The sequence below is a fragment of the Cyprinus carpio genome, chromosome A13 (assembly GCF_018340385.1).
Source record: "Cyprinus carpio isolate SPL01 chromosome A13, ASM1834038v1, whole genome shotgun sequence".
Taxonomy (NCBI): Eukaryota; Metazoa; Chordata; class Actinopteri; order Cypriniformes; family Cyprinidae; genus Cyprinus; species Cyprinus carpio.
The window spans coordinates 11,243,908-11,266,085 of record NC_056584.1 but is presented as its reverse complement, the minus strand read 5'-3'; the positions used below and the strand labels follow the sequence as shown (position 1 = coordinate 11,266,085).

Here is a 22,178-nt window from a genome sequence, read left to right as displayed (position 1 = left end):
TCGTAAAGGATTTTTTTTTTTTTTTGAGTATGGCCTTGTATGACATCATAAAGGGTTGAAAAGCGCAAGCACACATCAACCAGAGCGAGAGCAAGAGCAGCACATTAACATGCTTCATTCAGGTTATGAAAGTCATCTGCAGTGCTGCACAGGACTTGTTCGAGAAGGATTTGTCATGTTCCGAGTGTGTGTTCACGGTGTGGGTGTGTTTACTGTGTGTGTGCACTTGGATGGGTTAAGTTCTGAGTATGGGTCACCATACTTGGCCATACGTCACTTCACTTCACTTTAATGATATGCCAGAGCCCTACATTTCAGACATGCTGAACAGATGCAGGTTCAAATCTATCCAGTTTCATGTCTTGAGCACTTACTTTTGCCTCAGATTCTTTGTCATTTATCCACACTCTGTCCTAAAGCCAGTGGAGAAAATCTGCACAAAACATGATGACAGTCTAATCATAATCACAATTCAGAATAATGAAAAAGTTAAATATCTGGATGCACTGTGGTAATGAGAATGATTGGGGAATACAGTATGTGAATAAACTGTCATTTAAACAAATGCCTAAAAGATATAGTGGTGATAAAATATGCTTTATTTTATTTATACTTAATATAATTACTTCTGAATCTTTGGATTTTGGAGAGAAATGTGACCTGCATCCATAGAGAGAGAGAGAGGGAGTAGAGCACACAAGCAGCACAGCAGCTGGTAGCTATGGCTGCACATCACGCTAGACTAGGCACCCACAGATGCTCATCCAGATTGCTGCTAGAGGCTCGTCAGCAACAGACAGCGAATCGCCGAATGCTGACATTCGTTGGAGATTATTGCAAATGGAGCGATGCTCCGCAAAGCACCGCCGCTTTCGGCTCTGTTAATACAACCATGCTGTTGTTTTGTTATTAGTGCGAGTTAGTAATTCAGACTCTCCCTCTGAGCGTTTGTCTAAGAACACCCACATGCTGACCGCTTCCTGCTCACGCTCACAGCTCATTATACAAGGCCAATTAGGAATTATGCTAGACAGTTTGAAATAAGTGAAAGCACTGAATGAGACAGAAGACAGAAGAGACGGTGTGGTTCATTCCTCTTCTTCTGTTGAGATGATTAGTGAATAGTTTTTGCAGTACTTGTCAACATGGTGGTGCTGGGTTTCTTATTGAGTCTGCATTATGGTTGTCCTGTGTGTGTCACTTTCTCCTCAGGTGTGTGTCGAGAAGAGAACGGACCCGCTGGCCGTGTGAGGGCCGTCTCCATGAGGTCATTTGATCAAGTGAGAACCAATCAGTGTGTGACATTCCATATAACTACACAATGCATAGCAATGAGAGTCGTCTTAAGTCATAGATTGCTAATTTTAAATAAATAGTAAATAAAAAGAATATGAAGAAATGTGGACATGATTGCATGACTGTGATGAAAATTCCTTACAGATTTCTAATGAGTTATTTATCTTTTTGTATGTATTTTATCAGAGATACCAGGGTGGCTGAAGTTGTAAATGTCTGTTTAAAAAAAAAAAAAAAAAATCTCCTCTCTCTCTCTATCCTCCTAATTTTTTCCCGTAAGAGCGAACGCGGCCATTTGTAAATTTCATGTGCGAGGCTTCCGGTCTCAAATGCTTTCAGCTATTTTGGCTGTACAAAACACTACAGCTTGTTTTGCTGCTTGATATTGCAGACTGGTGTATCTTACCATCTTATTTTTAATATATTATCTTAATTATGAACATAGTGGTCTGTTGTGCAAACAGTTTAACATAGATACTGCACTTTGTTATTCTTCTGGCTACTTCCCTACAGCAGCTAACGAACAGGAAGTCTTGCACATTCACAGAAAATGGCATACTTCTGCGTTGAAAAATAAGGTGGATATTTATATCCGGCATAAAAATAAATAAATAAAAAAACTGAAATTAGAAAATCATATAAAATATAAAATGAGAATTATTTACAATTATAATTTTATTATATAGATTCTGAGGTGCTATGATGAATCATAAATGCTTTGTCTGGAACAAACCAAAGAAACACGACTGGAGCCACAGCAGATTGACGTAGTCCTTTATTTAAGCAGTCTGTAAGAAGGAAAATAATGTGCATCCCTATCATATACATTTACGTGTAAAAATACTAGGATGTACTGTGTACAAAAACAGTTTCTTGCAGATAAGCTTTCAACATCTGCATGGGCCCTATACTGTATTCAAGGAAATAAACTCTTTTTTTATGATGGATGGTAATACAGTTCTTTTTTATATATTTTTCTGTGTTAATCCCTTCCATGTAAGATTCTTAACCACATGACTAGTTCTTAACATGGATCTAATGACAAGGTCAAGAAATGTCACAAACTCTAAAGCTACATGGACATAAAATGTTTTTGTTGTTTCTTTTCCTTTCTTTTTTAGATGTCTTTTTTGTTTTTAAATAAATACTTTACAATTCATGCTCATTCATAATACACTACCAGGAGCGCAATATAGAGAAAGTCTGTTGTAGACAGTACAAACAGTAGCAGCAGTGTGCACACAGATGTGCGCTTAGGAGGGATGAAGCCCTGTTGTCTCCATGGGTCCCTTCCTCACACTAGTTCAGTATTCAGGGAATAATGACTTTAGGTTGGGCTTACGTGTCTTTATTGTCCTCTGAAATTCTTGAAGTGTGACAACAGTACAGCTCGACTTTTCTACAACACTAGAGCATTTGGGAATCTTGGGAAATATTAGTCTGTCTGTGTCTCCTGGCAGCGTTTCAGGTCTATCTGCATCCACACCGTTACATATTACAGAGCACAATCACTCAGGAAAGTAAAGTAGCATGAGGTCCATGAGGGGCGAATCTGTGCTTTCAAGTATTTTCTTCTCTTTTTTTTTTTCCTCTCATTGTATTTTCCTTGATTCTTTTTTTCCCAAAGCAGGGACCTTTTTTTCTGATGCTGAGCTATATAAAAAGAGCAATGGGTATGAAAGTGCTACTACAGGCAGATACAAAGCCAAGTGTTAAAATATGGAGTTAAAAAAGTGTATGATTGATTTGGCCAAAGGCCCTTCTGCTGTTTAAATAAAGTATTACTAACAAACACCTTTCACATGCAAGACACCGCTCCACTGAACATCACCGTTCTGTGCCTCTCCATGTCTTGAGGAAAACCCTTTGGTCCCTCACAAGTGCATATTAAAGTTAATGGAATGGATGAACAGCATCACAGTATGATTGAATAATCCTAATGAGTACAATCTGTACAATCACAAAGTGAAAAAGCAAAAAAAAAAAAAAAATAAAAAAAAAAAAGAAAATACAAAATGAGTGCTTCCATCTCCCTATTCAATATAAGTTGAAACTGTAAATGTTACCTAACCAGAAAATGTAAAACAAGACACAAACAGTTGAAAAATATTCAAGTTATTCACTGATAAATAAATAAAAAAAAACAGTCAGCAGTCTAAAAAGCCCATTTAATTAAATTAGGTAGTTCTTTAACTTTTTTTTCTTTCTTCCTCTCAAAAACAATAAATAAATAAGACAAGAAAAAGGAATGGGGGAAAAGAGAAGGAATGAACTAAAGGAAAACGTGTAAGTCGGAAGACAGAGAATGACACAAACAGCGCATTTTCCCGCAGTACCACCGCTGTGCTGTCAGAAAACATTATTGGGTTGGACATCAACCGTTTGAAAGCTAAAACATCCTCAAGCTCGACTGAAATCAAATCTGCCAATAGAGCAACAGTACCATGCTACAGCTTCTCACATTACACCATTGGACACAATGCTCACAATCAACGCAGGCATTTTGGCGGAAAGCGTGAGGGATTTGGACAGAAACTTTCTGAATCATCCTAAACCAGTCGTCATCAAATCCATGCCAGTCCTTAACAAACATGCAAGAAACCCCAGTTCAGACGCCCCACTCAAACAGACCTTGTTCTACGTCACATTTCATATACACACCATCCAAACTCACTCCTTCCTCGTGCATCACTTCCCTCTTCACTAATGTCCCACCTCAAGATGAATATTCTCAGCCCAACTTCATGCCTGGGCTGCACTTGGCCAAATTTCCTCAAAAAGTGCCAAGGCTAATATAAATAAAAGATTTTACCATTCCTACCCAAATTAAACTGACACACTTAACGCAACCGCAACATGCACAAGAGCCATCTTTACACTCAGAAAACAAACACCACATACTGGTTTTATTGCTAAACACTATCAGGAAATGTACTGCATAAATCAAATTTCCCTTTGATCCCATTTAAAGAACACTGTCCATCTCAACTCATTCAACACTCACCAGGTTTTCTCTACTATCTTATCAAGCTTCATCCAAGTAAATCCTCAGTCTGCAACCATAACTCATATATACAAGGATTTTTATGCTAATATCTGATTGGTGTACGAGTCTGTGATGGATGGATTTGATTTGTGGACTACTGTATTTCAGGAAGGAAAGTGAACATGACATTAGATGTAGCAAAGCACATTAGCACTCAAAACAAAATAGTATTTGACTTATCAATATCTGCATTCAAGCAAAATGATTGCTTGTTCACAGTCCTGCCTCGAAACAATGAGAATGTGCCGTGTCATGTTTAAATGCTTATTAAAAGGTCAAGCAAAGCACAATGGAGAGCGTGTCCTGTGACTTTAACATACAGTAACCCATCTGAATGAATCTGTATGGTCTTTTACAGCCCTTTCATTGGTGGAAAGACAAGCAACACATTTCGGACTGCTCACGACGGTGAAGAGGATAGTCAAACAGAGAACAACACGACACTGGTGTGAAAACGGAAAATAAAATAAAAACCATTGAAGACCTTTGCAGTCACCCATCTACATTCGTAAGCCTTTTTAGGTGCATTTATTTCATTCAAAAAAGGAGACTCAGAAAGCTTAACTCTTAATAAACGCAAGGACAAACAAACAAAAAGGCAAAAATAAATTAAATTTGCTTGAATACATTTTCTTTTTTAATCACTTATTTTCTTATAAAACAAAAAATAGTGCTTCCTGTCATTCTTTCCATTAATGCTGGCTTTTTGTTGTTGTTGTTGTTGTTACACTGCTTACACGATTGAGCATTGAGTGGAAAGGCTTTCACACAACTGTTCTTAAAACAGTTTGGGCTTTGGGGGAATTCAGTCTGATCATCAACTGTACGTCACAGCTGTGTATCGGTGCATAAAACATTCCACATCAGTCAAACGTGCCATTTTTCCATGAAACACTGGGGCAATGCTTTTAGGGAATGATATGTAAGAAATAAAGCCTTCGGTGAATACATTTGAGTGAGCTTTTCTAACGGGTAGTTTTAGTGAGGGTTAAGCGCTGCATAGCTCAGGTTCACAGGGCTTTGTACCGAGGAATACTGAGTTACGGAACAGTGAGGGGTAAAGCTAGTCCTGAACACAGATGTCCTCTGTGAAGCCTGAGTAAACCGTTTATGGCAGTTTTGACTTTATATAACAGAAGGTGAACCTTAAAAACAGTAACAACAGAAGCAGCTGAGACTGGAGCGGTTTTGAGTAGTTATATTACATGTACCTGGAATCGCAAAACCCATGTGAATCTCTAGCCATGCAGTTGGATGTATTTATCTGAACTAAATGGATGTGTCAAACACCTTGATACTAGTTCCCACTGAATAAGGAATGTGGAGCAACATCTCAAATCAGAGAGAAACACAATAAAGACAAAATTCCTAACAAAAACAGCAAAAGTTCTCCCATCCTGACCCAACCTTTGGGCTGGAGCTGTGAGGACGTTTGAGCGGGCTGGACCTCGGTTCGACTCGACGTGCAAATTCCCGTCACCCTAAATCAGAAGTTTCCCTTGGTCTAGATAAACGAATGAAAGAACCAAGATGGACGATGGAGGGTCAAAAGGGCCGGGGCTGTTAGAAGCTGAAGACCAAATTTGTTCCAGTGGTAACCTTGATGAGGATGAGGCAGTGTCGGCTGCGTGGCGCTCACTCTCTCCCGCTGGCGGAGTAGGAGAACTGGGGGAAGTGTGGCCGCCGCTCGTTGTCCATGCAGTCCATCCCATCTTCATCGACTGCGGAGAGGGGCACAGCGACAATACCAGTCATTTTCAACAGGCTCATGCAAATAAAATGTTTTCTGCAGTTTGCCGTGAAGAAAACTTTATCTGAGCCACTTTTACACTTCCCATCAGGTCACAAAAAGCCTGCAATATGCCAAAAAACTGGCACCCACACACTTACAGGAAACAAGCTGTTGAATATGGAGTCTGTGGAGGACTTAACCGTTTGCATGCCAAAAACAAGGTTGTTACTTTTATTCAAATTTAATTGGTCCTGCACATCCCAAATATCAACAGATATTTTACATTATCATATCATTTAATAAATGTGTATACAGTCAAGGTCGCTGATGGAAAAAGTAGTTCAGCTCTATGATACATGTTACCTCTTATAACCCAAAGGTTGCGGGTTCGAGTCTCGGTACTGGCAGGTAGTGGGAGTGAAAGTACTGCGCTCTCTTCCTCTTTCATTATCATGACTGAGGTGAGACCCTTGAGCAAGGCACCAAACCCGCAGCAAAAAATAGTTGTGTTCACAGCGTGTGTGTTCACTACTCACTGCTGTGTGTGTGCGCTTGGATGGGTTAAATGCAGAGCCCAAATTCTGAGTATGGGACACAATACTTGACTACACGTCACTTTCACTTTCAAAAGTAACACCCTTAGTTTTCAGGTGATCAAGATTTGTGCCAAAAAATGAGAAGATAATTAAGTCAGCACAATATCAGGCATGTTTTCTTGAATATGCTTTTGTGTCATTACAGAATTGTCAATGTATGCAGAGATAAACAACAAACATCAGACAAACTCACATTTTTCAGGAGGGGTTATTGTAATCGTCTGAGCTGTGAACTCTTCATCGAAATATCTGGTATCTGTCTCTGACGACACCTGAGGCTTGAAGGGAGGTATCAGCTGAGGAAGGAAGAGAGGGGGATGAAAAAAAAAACAGAGCACCTGTTTGTGCAGATCTGACACTGAATATAGTATGGAGAGCTGGAGGGCTCAATCTAACACCTCTGAACTGCACCTCCACTGCAAACCATTGTGCTATTTATGAAGGCTGTTCAAGTGACGGTGACCTATTAGTGCACTGAGACACACAGAACCCCTGTCTCAACATGTACTATTAGAAATATTTTGGTTGTGTGCACTTTTAATTAAAATTAAACAAAATTAAACACAAAGAAAAAAATATCACAAAAAAAAAAGTGGACTAAAAAAATGTGCTTTTCCATGATGTACGAAAATAAATACAAAACAATTAAAAATAAATATTAAATCCACACTATCACTTTTGTTATGACATATAAAGACGCAACTGTGAAACATTAAGGGTGCTTTCACACTAGCACTTTTGGTGAGTACCCGGGTTCGACTGACGTCAGAGTTCGGTTCGTTTGGATGATGTGAACGCTGTCTTCCAAACTCAGGTGTGCACCCGCGAACCGTACCCGAGTCCTGGGTGGTAGGGGAGGTCTGGAGTACCGTACCAAATCGCGGAAGTGAACCACGATTATTAACCGCATATTATTTAATAAAAATGTGTGTTTGTGTGTGTGTTTCACTCACTTTCCTGACAAGTGTGACTGACGCGCTGCAAACAGAGAGCTGTATATCTAATTTCTGTTAGCCTTCAGTGTTTTTCAGATCATTTGCAGTACATTCGTAAGACAGATGTAAGTGCCGTTATGTACCGAAGCATTGTAAACAAAACAAACGGTTCAAAAACATAAATATATAAAATTGCAGAGAGCAATGTAATGCATTTGCCGCCTTCTCCTGCGCCGTCGTTACTAAGCAACAGGGTAAAGAGCTGCAGGCTTGATGACGCAAACGAACCACGGTTCAGAACCAAATACCACAATATGAACACAGTCCAGCGGGGGCAGGGGGAGAGGGGAGCAATCGAACTCGGGTTCGGACCAGGCAAACGAACCAAGTGTGAAAGCACCCTCAGTCACAATTATAAGAAACAAGTTTACAATTACAATTTTTCTGTTTTAACTCGAGATGGACTTCAGTATACAGGTCATCATTAAAAAAATACTGAGAGCACCTTTATGTGTAGTGGTGAAGGCAAGACGGCATTAATTCTGAATTACCTTTTTATCATAGACATCCTGCCAGTCAATTCCAACAAAGAAACTATGGCGCATAATTTCCTTAGCATCATCCGGACCTCCACCAAGTCTGAAGGAAAACAAAAGAAAGCTTATGAACTTGCACTAGTTAGTTCCTTTCTAAAAAAGTGCTGTAACTGAAGTGAAATACAGAAAGACCAGTTGAAATGCATAAAGAATAAAGATCATTCAGATCAATATTGTTATGACTGTTACGGGGTTAGACCAGCCATGCAGATTGTACCTCTTATTGGGATCTTTGATGAGCAGGCCTGAAAGTAGGGACTTGGCATCAGCAGAGAGGGTCCTGGGGAACTTGATGTCCTCCATTAGGATGAGCTCAAAGAGCTTCTCATGGTCCTGATTGTAGAAAGGCAGTCGGCCACACATCATCTCATACATGACCACACCAAGACCCCACCAGTCCACCGCACGGCCGTAATCATTGTCCTCCAGCACCTGAAAACAAACACACATTTGAAACCATTTCTGCATGAAAGCATTCATGATCAACCCAAGAAATATCACAAGCGCAGGTACACAGATGAACCCAAATATGTATCAGGACAATTGTGTTAACCTATTAATCATTCTTGGACAAACACTCAAAAAACAAAAAAATATCTCAGCACCAGTGTTATGCAGAATTGACTCAATTTCAGTTCATGAGTGTGAATTTGAATTGAATTGGACACACCCCACAGGAAGCTGAATTGGAATTTTGGCGACAGAAAGAGGTATTTAATGACTTGCAATTTTACTACATTTAATCCACTCATTTATCCATCCAAGCCATCTATCTATCCATACATATATCCATCCATCCACCAATCTACTGTACCCATCCGATTGTGTCTTTCTACTCCTTCAGGCCTATAAACCTTCAAAAAGCACTTCAAATTTTCCCTTAAAAAATGCCTCCCTTCAAAAATGCCAAAAATATATCTAAAAATAGATCCTTTAATTAAAAAAAGGAAAGAAAAAAAACTGTGTGCTACCTCAGATCAAATTCAGGAATTGAATTGTAGTTTAAAAGGCATTCTCAATTCAATTCTGAATGATGCAGAAGAAGAGCTAGGTAAACGTATTTCAAAATAAGTTGCTCATGTAACTTAACACTGAATCAATTTCCTCTCCATAAGAGTCATTACAGCTAAGAGTTCCTAAATGAATGGCAGTTATGAACATCAGTGCTAATATATGAATATCAGTAGCTGATAATGGCAGCACTTCACACACTCTTACTGTAGAGCTTCTCATCACCAAACCCATGTCAGCGTGAGCCAGCTCCATCTCTCCGACCCATCAGTGCTAGACTGATAAAAGCGTCTAAACATTCATCCTGCGCTGGTGTATCAGGTCAAAGATCCAGCTCGCCATATATTTGGAACCTGGAAGCACAATCCTAAAAGCCTGATATCGTTGGATCAAAGCTATGCTTTTGGGCAAGCGTCCCAGGCCCCAATTACCAAGGATGCTACACACCTTACCGGTGGCTCTTAAAGTCTAGGTGATGGAAACAAGGCGGCTGGAGTTAGCGTGCAATGTAGAGGAGCTCTTCAGAGAGGAGAGTCTTGATTAATACATCTGACTAATGACAAGGCTGCCTGGCACAGAGCCAGGTAAGCATATGCTGGTGGTGTTATAATGATGTCTCCTCTCTGATCTTTAAAAACAGGCAGACCTGCATAAGTCAACAGCAGCATTCATTACTCTGTCTGATTAGAGAGCAAAATGTGAACGTCCATGTGTGAACACAGTGCTAACAACCTCCATGGGTGTATAGGACTACTCCACTTATAAATGTCAGAGAAAATCTTCTGAACTTTACACTAACATTCACAAGTTTGAAATCTGTATTTTATATTTCACTTCTCAAGGACACATTCAATTAATTAAAAGAGACAGTATATGGACATTTATAAAGATAAGATATAAAGATATCTTACAAAAGATATCTATTTCAATGTTTTTTAAACATTCTATTTATCAAAGAATCCTGAATTTTTTTTTATCAGTTTCCACAAAAATATTATGTAGCATCAACATAATAAAAAAATAATAATAAAACAAGTACCAAATCAGCATAACAGAATGGTTTCTGAATGATCATGTGACACTGAAGACTGGAGTAACAGCTGCTAAAAATTCTGCTTTGCTATCACTAGAATAAATTACATTTTAAAATATATTAAAACAGAAAACAGTTTTTTAGATTGTAATATTATTCAAAAATATTAATTAATATTGTATTTTTATCAAATAAATGCAGCTTTGATGAGACTTAAAAAAAAAAAACATTAATTTACCAATCCGTAAACGAGTGTATGTTATTTGAATGATTAAATCAAATGTGCTGAATGGTACATTTTGAATAGTTGATTTGAACTATATTACCTGTATTTATAACTAATAATTAATTATTTACATAACATGGTTATCTTTAATCATATTTCCATGGTAGCTGCTTCATACAGTGAAGTTCACATGCATTAAGTGCCATCCAAAATAAATGGCTGAACAAACCGAATGTATCTTTTGCAGATGTTCATGTGCATTACAGTGATTTTACCACAGCTAAGGGTGCTTTAATAAGTGTGAGTGAAAGTGTATTCAAATTTCATGGACAGAATGTGTGTGTTTATGCATGTCTAAATCCAGGACTGGACAGAACTGTGTGTTCTGGAAGCAAACAGGAGCGCAAGCGAGGATGAGGACACCGTTCATGTGTGTGCGCGGCACGTATGGGCGGATTGTGCTGTTTGTCCTGGGAGTGTACGTGAGCAGCTCGGCTGCAGGCGGGGATGCGATTAATGCACACAGAGCCAGTTGGGGTCTCCCTGTTCCAGAGCCACAGGCGAGGAGGAGCGGCCGCAGGGGAGGAACAGGCCCCTGCTCGGACAGCCATGTGGCAAGGCTGCTGCTCCCAGGACTGGGCCCTTGGCAAGGCTGGCCGGGGAGGGATGGGACAGAGAGCCTGTGGCTCCACCAGCCCAGTTCCCCAGCAGGGCAGTGGAACAGACAGCCTCCATGAGCTTATCCCACTTTGGCCGGGCTACACGAGGACGCTTGCACACATGCACACAGACAGGGGTGTGCAAAGTGCATTCAAATATATGCACACAGTATAAACGCGCAGATTGCCGTATGCACGCTTACCTGCTGCTAAGCACCTGTCCGCATCCTTCAAGAAGACGAACGCTAGCCACACCTGCATGCTGACAAAAACGCACATCCTGGAGGCTCATTCAGAAAAAGCTAATGTGCTCTGAATCACACCTGGAAACCAGTGATAATGTGCTTTATTGGTTGCAAACATGCTGTAGAAACGCTGCAATTACTAAATGCAAAAGATGTGACAGATGACATACAGCTTGTGAAAGCGAACTGTTATTAGAGAAGTATTTCTGTAAATGTATCTTCATTCATTCTCATTAACACTTAAAACATTTGGTGAGGGCCAAATTTAAGCGAAACTATTCCAATTTCACTTCTGTAACCCTAAACGAAAATCTTTTTTTCCTCGAAATATCTTTCACACTCTCTCTCTTTCTTCTTTTTCGCTCTCTCTCTCTCTAATCCCCCTCTACTTTGCATCTCCAGAACTTGGCTCAGGCTGTGCTCTGTTATTTTTACACCAGTACGGCAGTATAGATTTCCAGGTTTCCCAGCCACCTTCTTCCAACCTTCCCCATCTGCCACCACCATCTGCCTCTGTTTAGCATGTACTTTTTTGTGCAATCACATACTCTTGTGAAAAATAACCAACACTCAAATCATCTCCTGGCACAGCGGCCAGGCTGAGCAAAACAAAATGTTGCGCCAAATTGTCTTCCGTACTTTTTCGAGTGGAATCTACACCACCCCCCCCCAGTCTATAAATATGGATTTAGCCACTGCAATCTAGACACCATGAACACCTCTGGTTGGACAGCAAACTACTGTTAAAAGAAAATAAAAGTGATATTTATTTTTGCTATTTAAAAGACTCGATCTTTGCTCTGATTTAACAGGCTGCATTTATATTACTGATATAAATATCTTACACTTACAATACTTTCTATGAAGCCTATACATATAATATATATATATAATGGATAACAATGGTATTGATATATTAATATAGGATTTATTCAATACGCTGCCATTCAAAACATTTGGGTTCAGAGGGAGGAAAGACATGAATACATAATAATTAATATTTTCTATTCTTATATATGTATATATATATATAAATTGTTCATTTGAACTTTATTCATCAAAGAATCCTGAAAAAAAAGTATCATGGTTTCCATAAAAATATTAAACAGCACAACGGTTTCCAAAATAATAAAATTTTCTTGAACACCAAATTAGAATGATTTCTGAAGGATCGTGTGACTCTAAAGACTAGAGTAATGGCGATGAAAATTCGGCTCTGGGGAATAACAGGAATAAATTACTTTTTTATATTATATCAAAATACTAAACAGTTATTTCAAATTGTAATATTATTTTATCGTTTTACTGTTTTTTTCTTCTTTTTTTTGATCAAATAAATGCGGCCTTGGTAATCATTACAGATGTATTTATATTTATTCATAATATTTTATTCACAGCATTTTTATCATTTATTTATTTGTAATACATTTTTGAATCAGTTCAATCTTCTAAATAATCGTAACCAGACTTATATGACAAGTATTGCAACATATTAAACAGTGATAACAATTACTTGTAATCACTGTTTAATACAATTATTTGTAAGAACATACAACAGATTGTATAACAGTATGAATAGAATAGCAATAATGTATTTTATAGAGGCTTCACAGAAATTAGAAGCTTCTAGAGTTTGAACAGTTCACTGATGTACAGTTTAGTGTACTGTAGAAAGCTCCTGATCATTACTGTATATTTTAACCAAACAAGCTGTGCAAGCAACATCTTAATTCAGCATCACAGTATTTTAAGAGCTTGATTATTATTGCTATGAAAGCAGTGTTTTTTCTTTTTTGCTCTAAATCACATAGAAAGCAACCGGTTAAACTTGTATTGCAAAATATTTCTATAAACTTGCATGCACGACACTCCATGTCATGACAGCTAAAACTAAATATTTGAATAGGACCATTTAATCATTCAAGCCATAACTAGACTCTCATGATATGATCTGATATCATAAATTTGTTCATGGTCTCCTGCATATGCTCCATTGTTTAACTAGTTTTTGAAATAGTTTTGTTGCTCAATACAGGGTTTCTTTACCTCTGGAGCCAGATACTCTGGTGTCCCACAGAAGGTCTTCATGGTAGCAGCATCAGTGATTCCTTCCTTGCAGAGGCCAAAGTCTGTAATTTTGATGTGTCCATCTTTATCAAGCATTAAGTTCTCCAACTGGTAGAAAAGAAAAGAGTGTGGATTTGTTGACTTTTGTTGAAAACAACAAACACAGAACTTGGTAGTAAACACAAAAATTAGCTCTTTTCAAATCTGCATCAAATTAGCATTTTGAATTGATTGGATTTATTTCATTTATAGTAAGCGTGAATTAATATATGTCTGACATAATGTGTATTTTCCTTCCTTTTTCATTAAAGCACCTTAATAATACAACAAACACATACTGTATGGCTTTTACACGTGTTGACCTCATGATTAATAACATAAATTCCAAAAAAAAAAAACTTATAATAGTACCTACTTGTGTTAGTACTTGTACCTAAAGTGTACTAGTATCCTTAACTTGCGATGTTAATAATGTCTTTAAAAAAACTATAAAAAAGTAGACAACTACATGGATAACATATTTATTCCCTGGAAGTGGAAAGAAACTTCAAGCCACATTAATTTAACCTTTTAATTTTAATGGCTAAGCTGTTTGTCCAAGTTTCTTGGCACTTCCACAACCAGCTTGGTCCAAGGCTGCGAGCAAAACACTGTGTCATCATCCACAGCCGCCAGAGTTCGATGTTTCCAAAAATCAAAGAAAAAAAGCCCCAAACTCTAGAGCTTTTAATTACATTTTCCACGTCCCATGACATACACTCAGATAAAGGCATCGCGACAGAACAAAACCTTCTCTAAATATATGAATTATTTCCCCTTTTTCTGTTTACCTTCAGATCCCGGTACACAATCTTGGCAGAGTGCAGGTAGTCGAGGGCGGAAACGATCTCGGCGCCGTAGAAGCGCGTGCGGTCCTCAGAGAACACCCGTTCTCTCGACAAATGGAAAAACAGCTGCAGGGTAAACAGCAGGGACAGAGATTGCAATAATTACTGATTTATTGGAGGAAATTAACACAACACAAACTGCCTCACATCGCCATATTGAGATGATAGATGGCGAGGCCCTCGGAGGACGCCCAGCGAACCCAGACAGCAGCTGGCACATCATCCCCGGCTTTCCAGAGACAGGCCGGCGCGGCCTGTTAAATCAGCATTTTAATCAATACACCAATCTTGTTAAAGGCAGCGCTGCGTGCTCATGGGCTAACGCTCCATTAAAGAGGCAGGAGTGCCCTGTCCCCAGCAATCATCTCTGCCGTATCTTTTATGGAGTGCCCCGCACTTCCTCTTCCCTCCTGAGTCAGATGTCAAGGGCTTCTGTCAAATGTCTGGCCCTCAGCTCCACTTGAACCCGGCTTACAGAAATTACCCAGAAGCCCAATGAGAAGAGTCTGTCTATTAATTGCTGTGGGATATTTGAATATGGCTGTCCGGGGAGAGCTAACGGAGGAGGGAGTAAGCGGGTGGCGTGCCAGGGATTGGGGTGGCCGAGGACAGGTGTGCCTTCATCAGAGCACTGGCAGCTGTGAATGTGGCCAGGCTGAAAGGGGAGAGACTGATGGGCTCTGCGCAGCGTGTGCAGGTTAGAGGCTCTGGCTGGACCAGGCAGGGGGAGCAGGTGACATTGCAGGCTGAGGGAATGAGAGCGAGATTGCCGCCTCTCTGATTAAACAGCACCGTTGGTGGTGGAATTTCATTTATCAAAACTTGAGCCCCTCAAGATGGAATCCTGCGCTCTGCCATATCAACAGAGTGATGCTGGCAAACTTCTACCAAGCACATCCTGAGCAACTACAAGCATTGAACTAAACGTACAACACCACTACAATCATTTTGACTATTTATATCAGTTTGACTGACATTTTTTAAACAATATTCACAAGCAATTGATTGTTTAATATCGAGTCTGCTGATAAATGGCACCATTTGGTAAGTACTACTACAATCACCAACAAACTGTGTTCACAGGTAAAAACTTTATACCTTGTTTGCATAATTCCTCAACTTTTTATGTAACAGCCGTTCATTTTCAAGTGAAATTTAATTACACCTAGTCCAAATATTTCTTGCTATTGTTTTAAGTCATTTTACACTTTTCATCCATTTAGGTAGCAAAACTAATGTGCATAAAATAATTATAATACATGTTTAGATCGCAAAACAATAATAAGTAATAAAATAATGGAATAAATAAAAAGAAAAATATATGTGTTGCTATTGATTTAATATTAATTTAGTTTTTTATCCATGTACAGTAGGTTGCAAAACAAATGTGCATAAAATATTACATTTCTAAACATTTAGAATGCAAGATAACTGCATAAAATGATGTAAGAAATAGTAATAATAATTATTATTTTATTATTTATAAAGATAATTAAATAAATTGGTTATTAGACACTAAAATATAATTATTATCGGCTGTTAATAATATTGGATGATAATTTTGCTACTTTTTCCCAAAGGATCTTTAAACTGTGGATGCATCACAAGATATGATCTTGCACTTAACTTTTCCCTGATAACAGATTAACATTTTTAGCTCAGCACAGCCTCACAGTGAGTAAACAGATATTAGTGACGGCATTACTACAGAAATAGACTGTCTGCCAACACAGACGAAAAGACAGACATTAAATACAAATGCAGACGCACACGTACCTCTCCTCCATTGACATACTCCATCACGAAGCATAGGCGGTCTTTTGTTTGGAACGAGTACTTCAAAGACTGAAACAGCAGGTGGATACACCATTAGAGGAAAAACAAAAGCAAAAAAACCCAGAAAATTAAAACAAACGCAACGTGAGAGACGCTCATCAAAATGTATGTAATGAGAAAAGCGTTTGTCTCAAGAGAAAATGAAAAGATTTGCTCTTTCTCGCAGGCCTTGATGCTTACTTTGAGGGAAGGTGAAGTTTACGAGGGAACACCAGCTTGACTGACAGTGGTAAATTGTTTTGCTAAACCTGCTGTGTATGTTGCGTGGCATACAACAGCATCTGGAGTGTCAGAAAATTACCTCTCACTGGCGACTTCTCAACAGATGCACAGCTACATTTAGGCCGCTAATTTCTTACAGTTTATTCTCTACATTATAATGAGGCTCCAGGGAAAAGCCAATCATATATTCAAAAGCACTAGGAGCTTCAAGGTCTCTGTAAATCCACTCTGAATGATAGTTCATTATAAAATGTGCACTCACAGTTAAAAAAGGATGTCTCGTGTTTTTTAGTACTCTGCTTTCTGTAAGCGTGTGGGCCACTTCGTCCTATGGGAAGAAAGAGAAGGTGGATCATGAATTGTGTTTTCTCAAGATAAACCGTGTTTGCTTACAATGCATGTGCACAGTGAAGTCATGGATTTAATGAGGATTTTATTACAAAGCTTTCCAAAAAGAGCATGGGATTAAAATGACACTTTTATAACTATGTTAAACTGTCATTAACTATAACTCTATCTAAACCTTACTAAATAATGTACAGCACAAAATGCCTTATCCTTATTGAAAAGATCAAAACATCTTTAAATGTATTTAAAAATATTCCTCATGATTCTTACCTTTGCTATAATAACCTCTTTCTTTAAAATTTTCATTGCATAATATTTCCCGCTGGCCTTCTCCCTTACAAGAATGACTTTTCCAAAAGTGCCTTTTCCCAATAATTTTAAGTAGTCAAAGTCATTCATTGTCTGCAAAAAAAGAAAAAAAAAAGAAAAAAGCAATAAATTGTCAGACTTACTGAAATGCAATGCATATAATTGGGGTCTACATTTCTATTTTGTTATTGTAACTCAATCAGAATACGTCCACATCTCACATCTCTGCTGCAGGGATGTAATCCTGCTGCTTACAGACTTCACTGCCACCAACACACTGACAAGTCTGTACATTAGCTTGTTGTTTAAAAATGATGAAACTGCCAGAAATACACTGCTTTAAAAGACATTATCGAGAAAGTTTCCTAATTTTTTGCAACTGAGTCATAAAGTCTGTTTCATATATCCTGAATCTGCAGGGCTGCAGCTGTAGGCGTGCATTGAGCTTTCAATGCTCGAGAAAGAAAATGGAGTGAATTATAGGATGCTACATTTAGTATTTTTTTTAATCAATTACAAAACGATTATTTGGGATAGTGCCAGAACAAAACTTTATTATCATGAGATCCAATTTACATGAGAAGAGGACCAAATTTAAGTGAAAGAACCCAAACTCTAAAGAGCAGCTACAAACTGTTTAAATATCTGGAATTGAACAATAGCTGAGAAGTTTGTTTCACAACTTTATATTGCTTGTATAACAAAAGATCAGGTTTATAAACAGGTCATTGTCTTTGCAGCTTAGATCATCCTGTGATATTAGGTTCAGCATCCAAACTCTACTATCAGGCACAGAAACAGGCCATAAATGAATAGTTCACCCAACATTGAAAATCTGCAGAAAATTTACTTACAATTCACTGGTGGAAGCATCATTACAGATTATGGAGTCATATTTTGCCCAAAAGTGTCAGGTTAAAGTTAAATCACCCTGATGGATGTGTTCATTAAAAACATGCAGCTTTTCGCTTCATAAGACATTAATTGATGGACTGGAATCGTTTGGATTATTGTGATGTTTTTATCAGCTGTTTGCACTCTCATTCTGACGGCACCCATTCAGTGCAGAGGACCCATCAAAGTGCCGTAATGCTAAATTTCTCCAAATCTGTTCCAATAAGCAATCTTGGATGGCCTTTGGGTGAGTAAATTTTTAGCCAGTTTTCATTTCTAGGTGAACTATTCCTTGAACCTTTTGCTGGTTTCTGCCATTCAGCTTCCCAGTGTCCCAGGCTTATGATGTCTACAGCAAACATCAAAATCTGTATTTGAAGGCACCTTGCGTTTGTGATGGCTGATAGATGTGTCCATCTCCTCCTCTCCCATGTTGTCTATCTGTGAGGTGGGACTACACTGTATACGTTCCTCTTCCTGTCTTTGGAGTTTATCTGCCACCATTTGGATCGCCTCTGCCCACTCATCCCTTTGGAAACACACACAAAGCCCATTTTTCTAAAAAAAAGCCATTTATTAAAACAAAACAAAAAAACACTTCTTCATACTTCAAGAATACTCTTGAGACACACTAAACGAACACATGATTCACTTATAAATGTAAACTAGATGACAGTATAATCTAATATGAGTGGGGAAGCCGCCCCTCTCTGAGAATAGTGTCTCCCTCCATTGAGTTTTCATTTGTCGTGTAGCACAACATCTGTTGTGCAGAATCAGTGGTGCATTCATGTTTTTGAGCATGTGTTAGCTTAATGATGGATTCATCTGAGCGAAACTAGCAGTTTCTCACTATTTCACAGAAGCGGACTGAACTAGAGAGTAGGGCTGTGTGGCATAGCACAGTACTACAGTGGTATATAATAATATCATAATTTATCAAATTTTAGTACCCTGCTTAAACAACATGCCACTATTCGGCACATTTGGTAGTTCGCCATGCTGAAAAAAAAAACAAAACTTAGTTTAAAGGGAAACTCCAACCCAAAATGAAAATTTTGTCATTAATCATTTACCCCCATGTCGTTCCAAACCCGTAAAAGCTTCGTTCGCCTTCGGAACACAATTTAAGATATTTTGGATGAAAACCGGGAGGCTTGTGACTCTCCCATAGACTGCCAAGTCAGTAACACTGTCAAGGTCCAGAAAAGTAGGAAAGACATTGTTAACAGTCTCCTGTGTGTCTCTCCATATCACCGTATGCTCTTCTGTATCAGCCGCGCCACAAGGATGCGCTGTTTTCTTTCTAATCAAAGCTAAATACACGTAGAAACAGCGCATCCTTGTGGTGCGGCTGATACAGAATAGCATACACAGCATACGGTAATATGGAGAGACACAGGGTAGACTGTTGACAAAGGAATTGTTGAATAAAGTCGTTTTTTTGTTTTCTTCACTTATAAAAAGTATTCTTGTCGCTTCATAACATTACGGTTGAATCATTGATGGCAGATGGACTATTCTGACACTGTCTTTCATACTTTTCTGGACCTTGACAGCGTATCTTACTTGGCAGTCTATGGGAGTCACAAGCCTCCTGGTTTTCAACCAAAATATCTTAAACTGTGTTCCGAAGACGAACGTAGCTTTTACGGGTTTGGAATGACATGTGGGTAAGTGATTAATGACAAAATTTTAATTTTGTGGTGGAGTATCCCTTTAAGGTGGTTATCTGGTCTCCTAGCCTGCCCAGTCTAGCTATGCTGGTCTGTTTTGATGGTTTTAGAAGAGTATCAGAGGGATTTGCAAGAATTGCAAGAATGCTGTATAAAAACTGATATATACATACATCCTGTAAAGAAAAGCAAAAACAGTGTTGAGTAGTCAAAAGATGTTTTAGGCAACCTCAAGCAAGGAAAAATGTGCATCAAATGTCATTTGTGCCAACTGCCGTTAGAAATTTAAATACTGGGATCTGAGTGTGAGTAGGGGTGATAGTGTTACATGTTGTTTTTATGTGATTTGTGTGATGATGTTAAATGTATTTGTGTGGTGAAGCCAAAGACAAATTTCCACTTGTGGCCAATAAAGTGACTAAATTAAAAAGACTGGAGTAATGGCTGCTGAATTTACTGTATTTGTGATAATTTAAATGCAGCGTAACTACTTTAAAAACATGAAGAAATCTTACCGACCCCAAACTTTTGAACAGCAATGTATGCTACTAGGTGGAATAAATAAATTCATAACAAATGTGCTGAATGGCACTGTACATGGTCATTGTGCGATTTGAACTATATTACTCGGTGGAACAATTATTTATTGCAATTATTATTAATAATAAATTATATTTATGTTGCAATTGCTTCTTACAGTCACGTTTACGTGCATTAAGTGTCATCCAAAATGAACTGAATATTTTGACAAAAAGGTTATACTATTTTTGATAATATATAAATAATATATATTGTATATGTATTTTTCTTTACACAGAATTATTGCATTAATTGACAGACACAGTTTCATTTCATCTGTTGGCCAAGGTTGTGCAATTGTTGCATAAGGTACAGATTTAATATTGATACAGAGGTACCAGAGGCTGAAAAACTTTTGGTATTGATCCAACCCTTACAGGCAGAGTCTGAAAACTTGCACTCTTGTGCATTGCCATTTGTTAGTGGGGAACCCTCAAATAGAATAAGAGATGGAAATATTTATTATCTCCAACATAATGTATGGATTTCCATTCTGGCTGTTTTTTCAGTGCAAGCTACAAACCCTGTGGTGGATGTTACATTCCAAATGTGGTGCATTTGAAATCCCAAAACAAATTCAAGATCCATTGGGTTAACACAGTAACATCTACAAAGTGCCCTGCACAACCTCTCAAGGTCTTGTGGATGAATGGGTGTGGAGTGGTTTGGTGTATAATGAGCGGTTTTTGCTAATGAGAGATAAAGGCTTTGAATACAGTCTGGCATTATGCCAGCTGTCGCCACATCTCTCCTCCTCACATGTAGGCCCGCAGTTTCTGGTCCTCTGCCAGTACTCCATGTCCCACTCCTGTTCAGTGCTGTGTGTGTGTGTGGGGAATGGACAAAGTGTGCATTGGACTGCAATGTCCTGTGATAGATAAACAAGCAAGTTAGGAGTCCGAGGATAAACGTCTCAGTGTCTGTTCATATCTTTTGTGTGATTAGATGTTCTCTCAGTCTCCATCAAATGCTGTTATAAGATCTGCTCAACCTTTATACAGTGACCCCAAAAAGATACTGACAACAATAACAGGAAAATATTTCTCAGATTCTTGGACAGGGAAGTAAACAAATCCTAGTTATCATAGTTGAATGGTACAGTATCAAAATTAAAACGAATTAGGTTTACTTTTTAAAAAGAAAATCCTAAAACTCCTTAAAGTTATTGTGTTTTTTGCACTACAAATCAAGAAAAATAGCATATTTGTGACCCTGGACCACAAAACCAGTCTTAAGTCGCTTTTGTAGCAATAGCCAAAAATACATTGTGGGTCAAAATAATTGATTTTTCATTTATGTCAAAAATCATTACAATATTTATTAGAGATCATGTTCCTTGAAGATATTTTGTAAATTTCCTACTGTAAATATATTAAAACTCAATTTTTGATTAGTAATATGCTTTGCTAAGAACTTCATTTGGACAACTTTAAAGGTGATCATATCAAAATTTTTAAAATATTTGCACCCTCAGATTCCAGATATTCAAATAGTTGTATCTCGGCCAAATATTGTCCTATCATTTCAACCATACATCAATGGAAAGCTTATTTATTCAGCTTTCAGATGATGTATAAATCTCAATTTCGAAAAATTTACCCTTATGACTGGTTTTGTGGTCCAGGGTCACATTTGTCAGCCAACTGAATAATTGAAAAGTAATGTAGGTTATAAATAATACACAGTTCAACTTAAGTGGACACTGTGTTTGACTGTCAAATTTTCTAATATTCTGGTTCTTCAATACATGCAAATAATGCATGTGTGTGATGTTTTTCTGTCTTTCTGACAGTTCATTATCACTAACATATTTATGGGACATGCTTTGTTGTCTATCGATTTAAAAAAAAACTGACATCTAAAAGACGATCAGCTCATAATGTGAGCCAGTGATTCGGTAAAATACCTTTTTGGGTTGCCTTTTCTCTCGCTGATGGGAAAATTAATATATTTGTTTTTCTAAAGGCGAGCCTCACTCAGCATAT

At 38.1% G+C, this 22,178-nt stretch overlaps 1 protein-coding gene and 1 pseudogene across 2 annotated transcripts in view; one reads left to right on the top strand and one right to left on the bottom strand.

The window, feature by feature from the left end:
• LOC109079732 overlaps window positions 1-3,503 on the top strand; it is a 46,865-nt pseudogene extending 43,362 nt beyond the window's left edge.
• The window catches only part of LOC109100905 (RAC-gamma serine/threonine-protein kinase-like), an 82,987-nt gene continuing 63,238 nt past the window's right edge, over window positions 2,430-22,178 (bottom strand). For both annotated transcript variants that reach the window (XM_042768796.1, XM_042768797.1), the window contains 10 exons: window positions 18,323-18,467; window positions 17,006-17,137; window positions 16,650-16,715; window positions 16,106-16,174; window positions 14,273-14,395; window positions 13,422-13,550; window positions 8,419-8,633; window positions 8,157-8,244; window positions 6,864-6,966; window positions 2,430-6,063 (listed from right to left, as the gene is read on the bottom strand). In XM_042768796.1, the coding sequence (XP_042624730.1) occupies window positions 5,978-6,063; window positions 6,864-6,966; window positions 8,157-8,244; window positions 8,419-8,633; window positions 13,422-13,550; window positions 14,273-14,395; window positions 16,106-16,174; window positions 16,650-16,715; window positions 17,006-17,137; window positions 18,323-18,467 (1,156 nt within the window). In that variant the 3' untranslated portion in view covers window positions 2,430-5,977. The remainder of the gene's footprint in view (window positions 6,064-6,863; window positions 6,967-8,156; window positions 8,245-8,418; window positions 8,634-13,421; window positions 13,551-14,272; window positions 14,396-16,105; window positions 16,175-16,649; window positions 16,716-17,005; window positions 17,138-18,322; window positions 18,468-22,178) is intronic.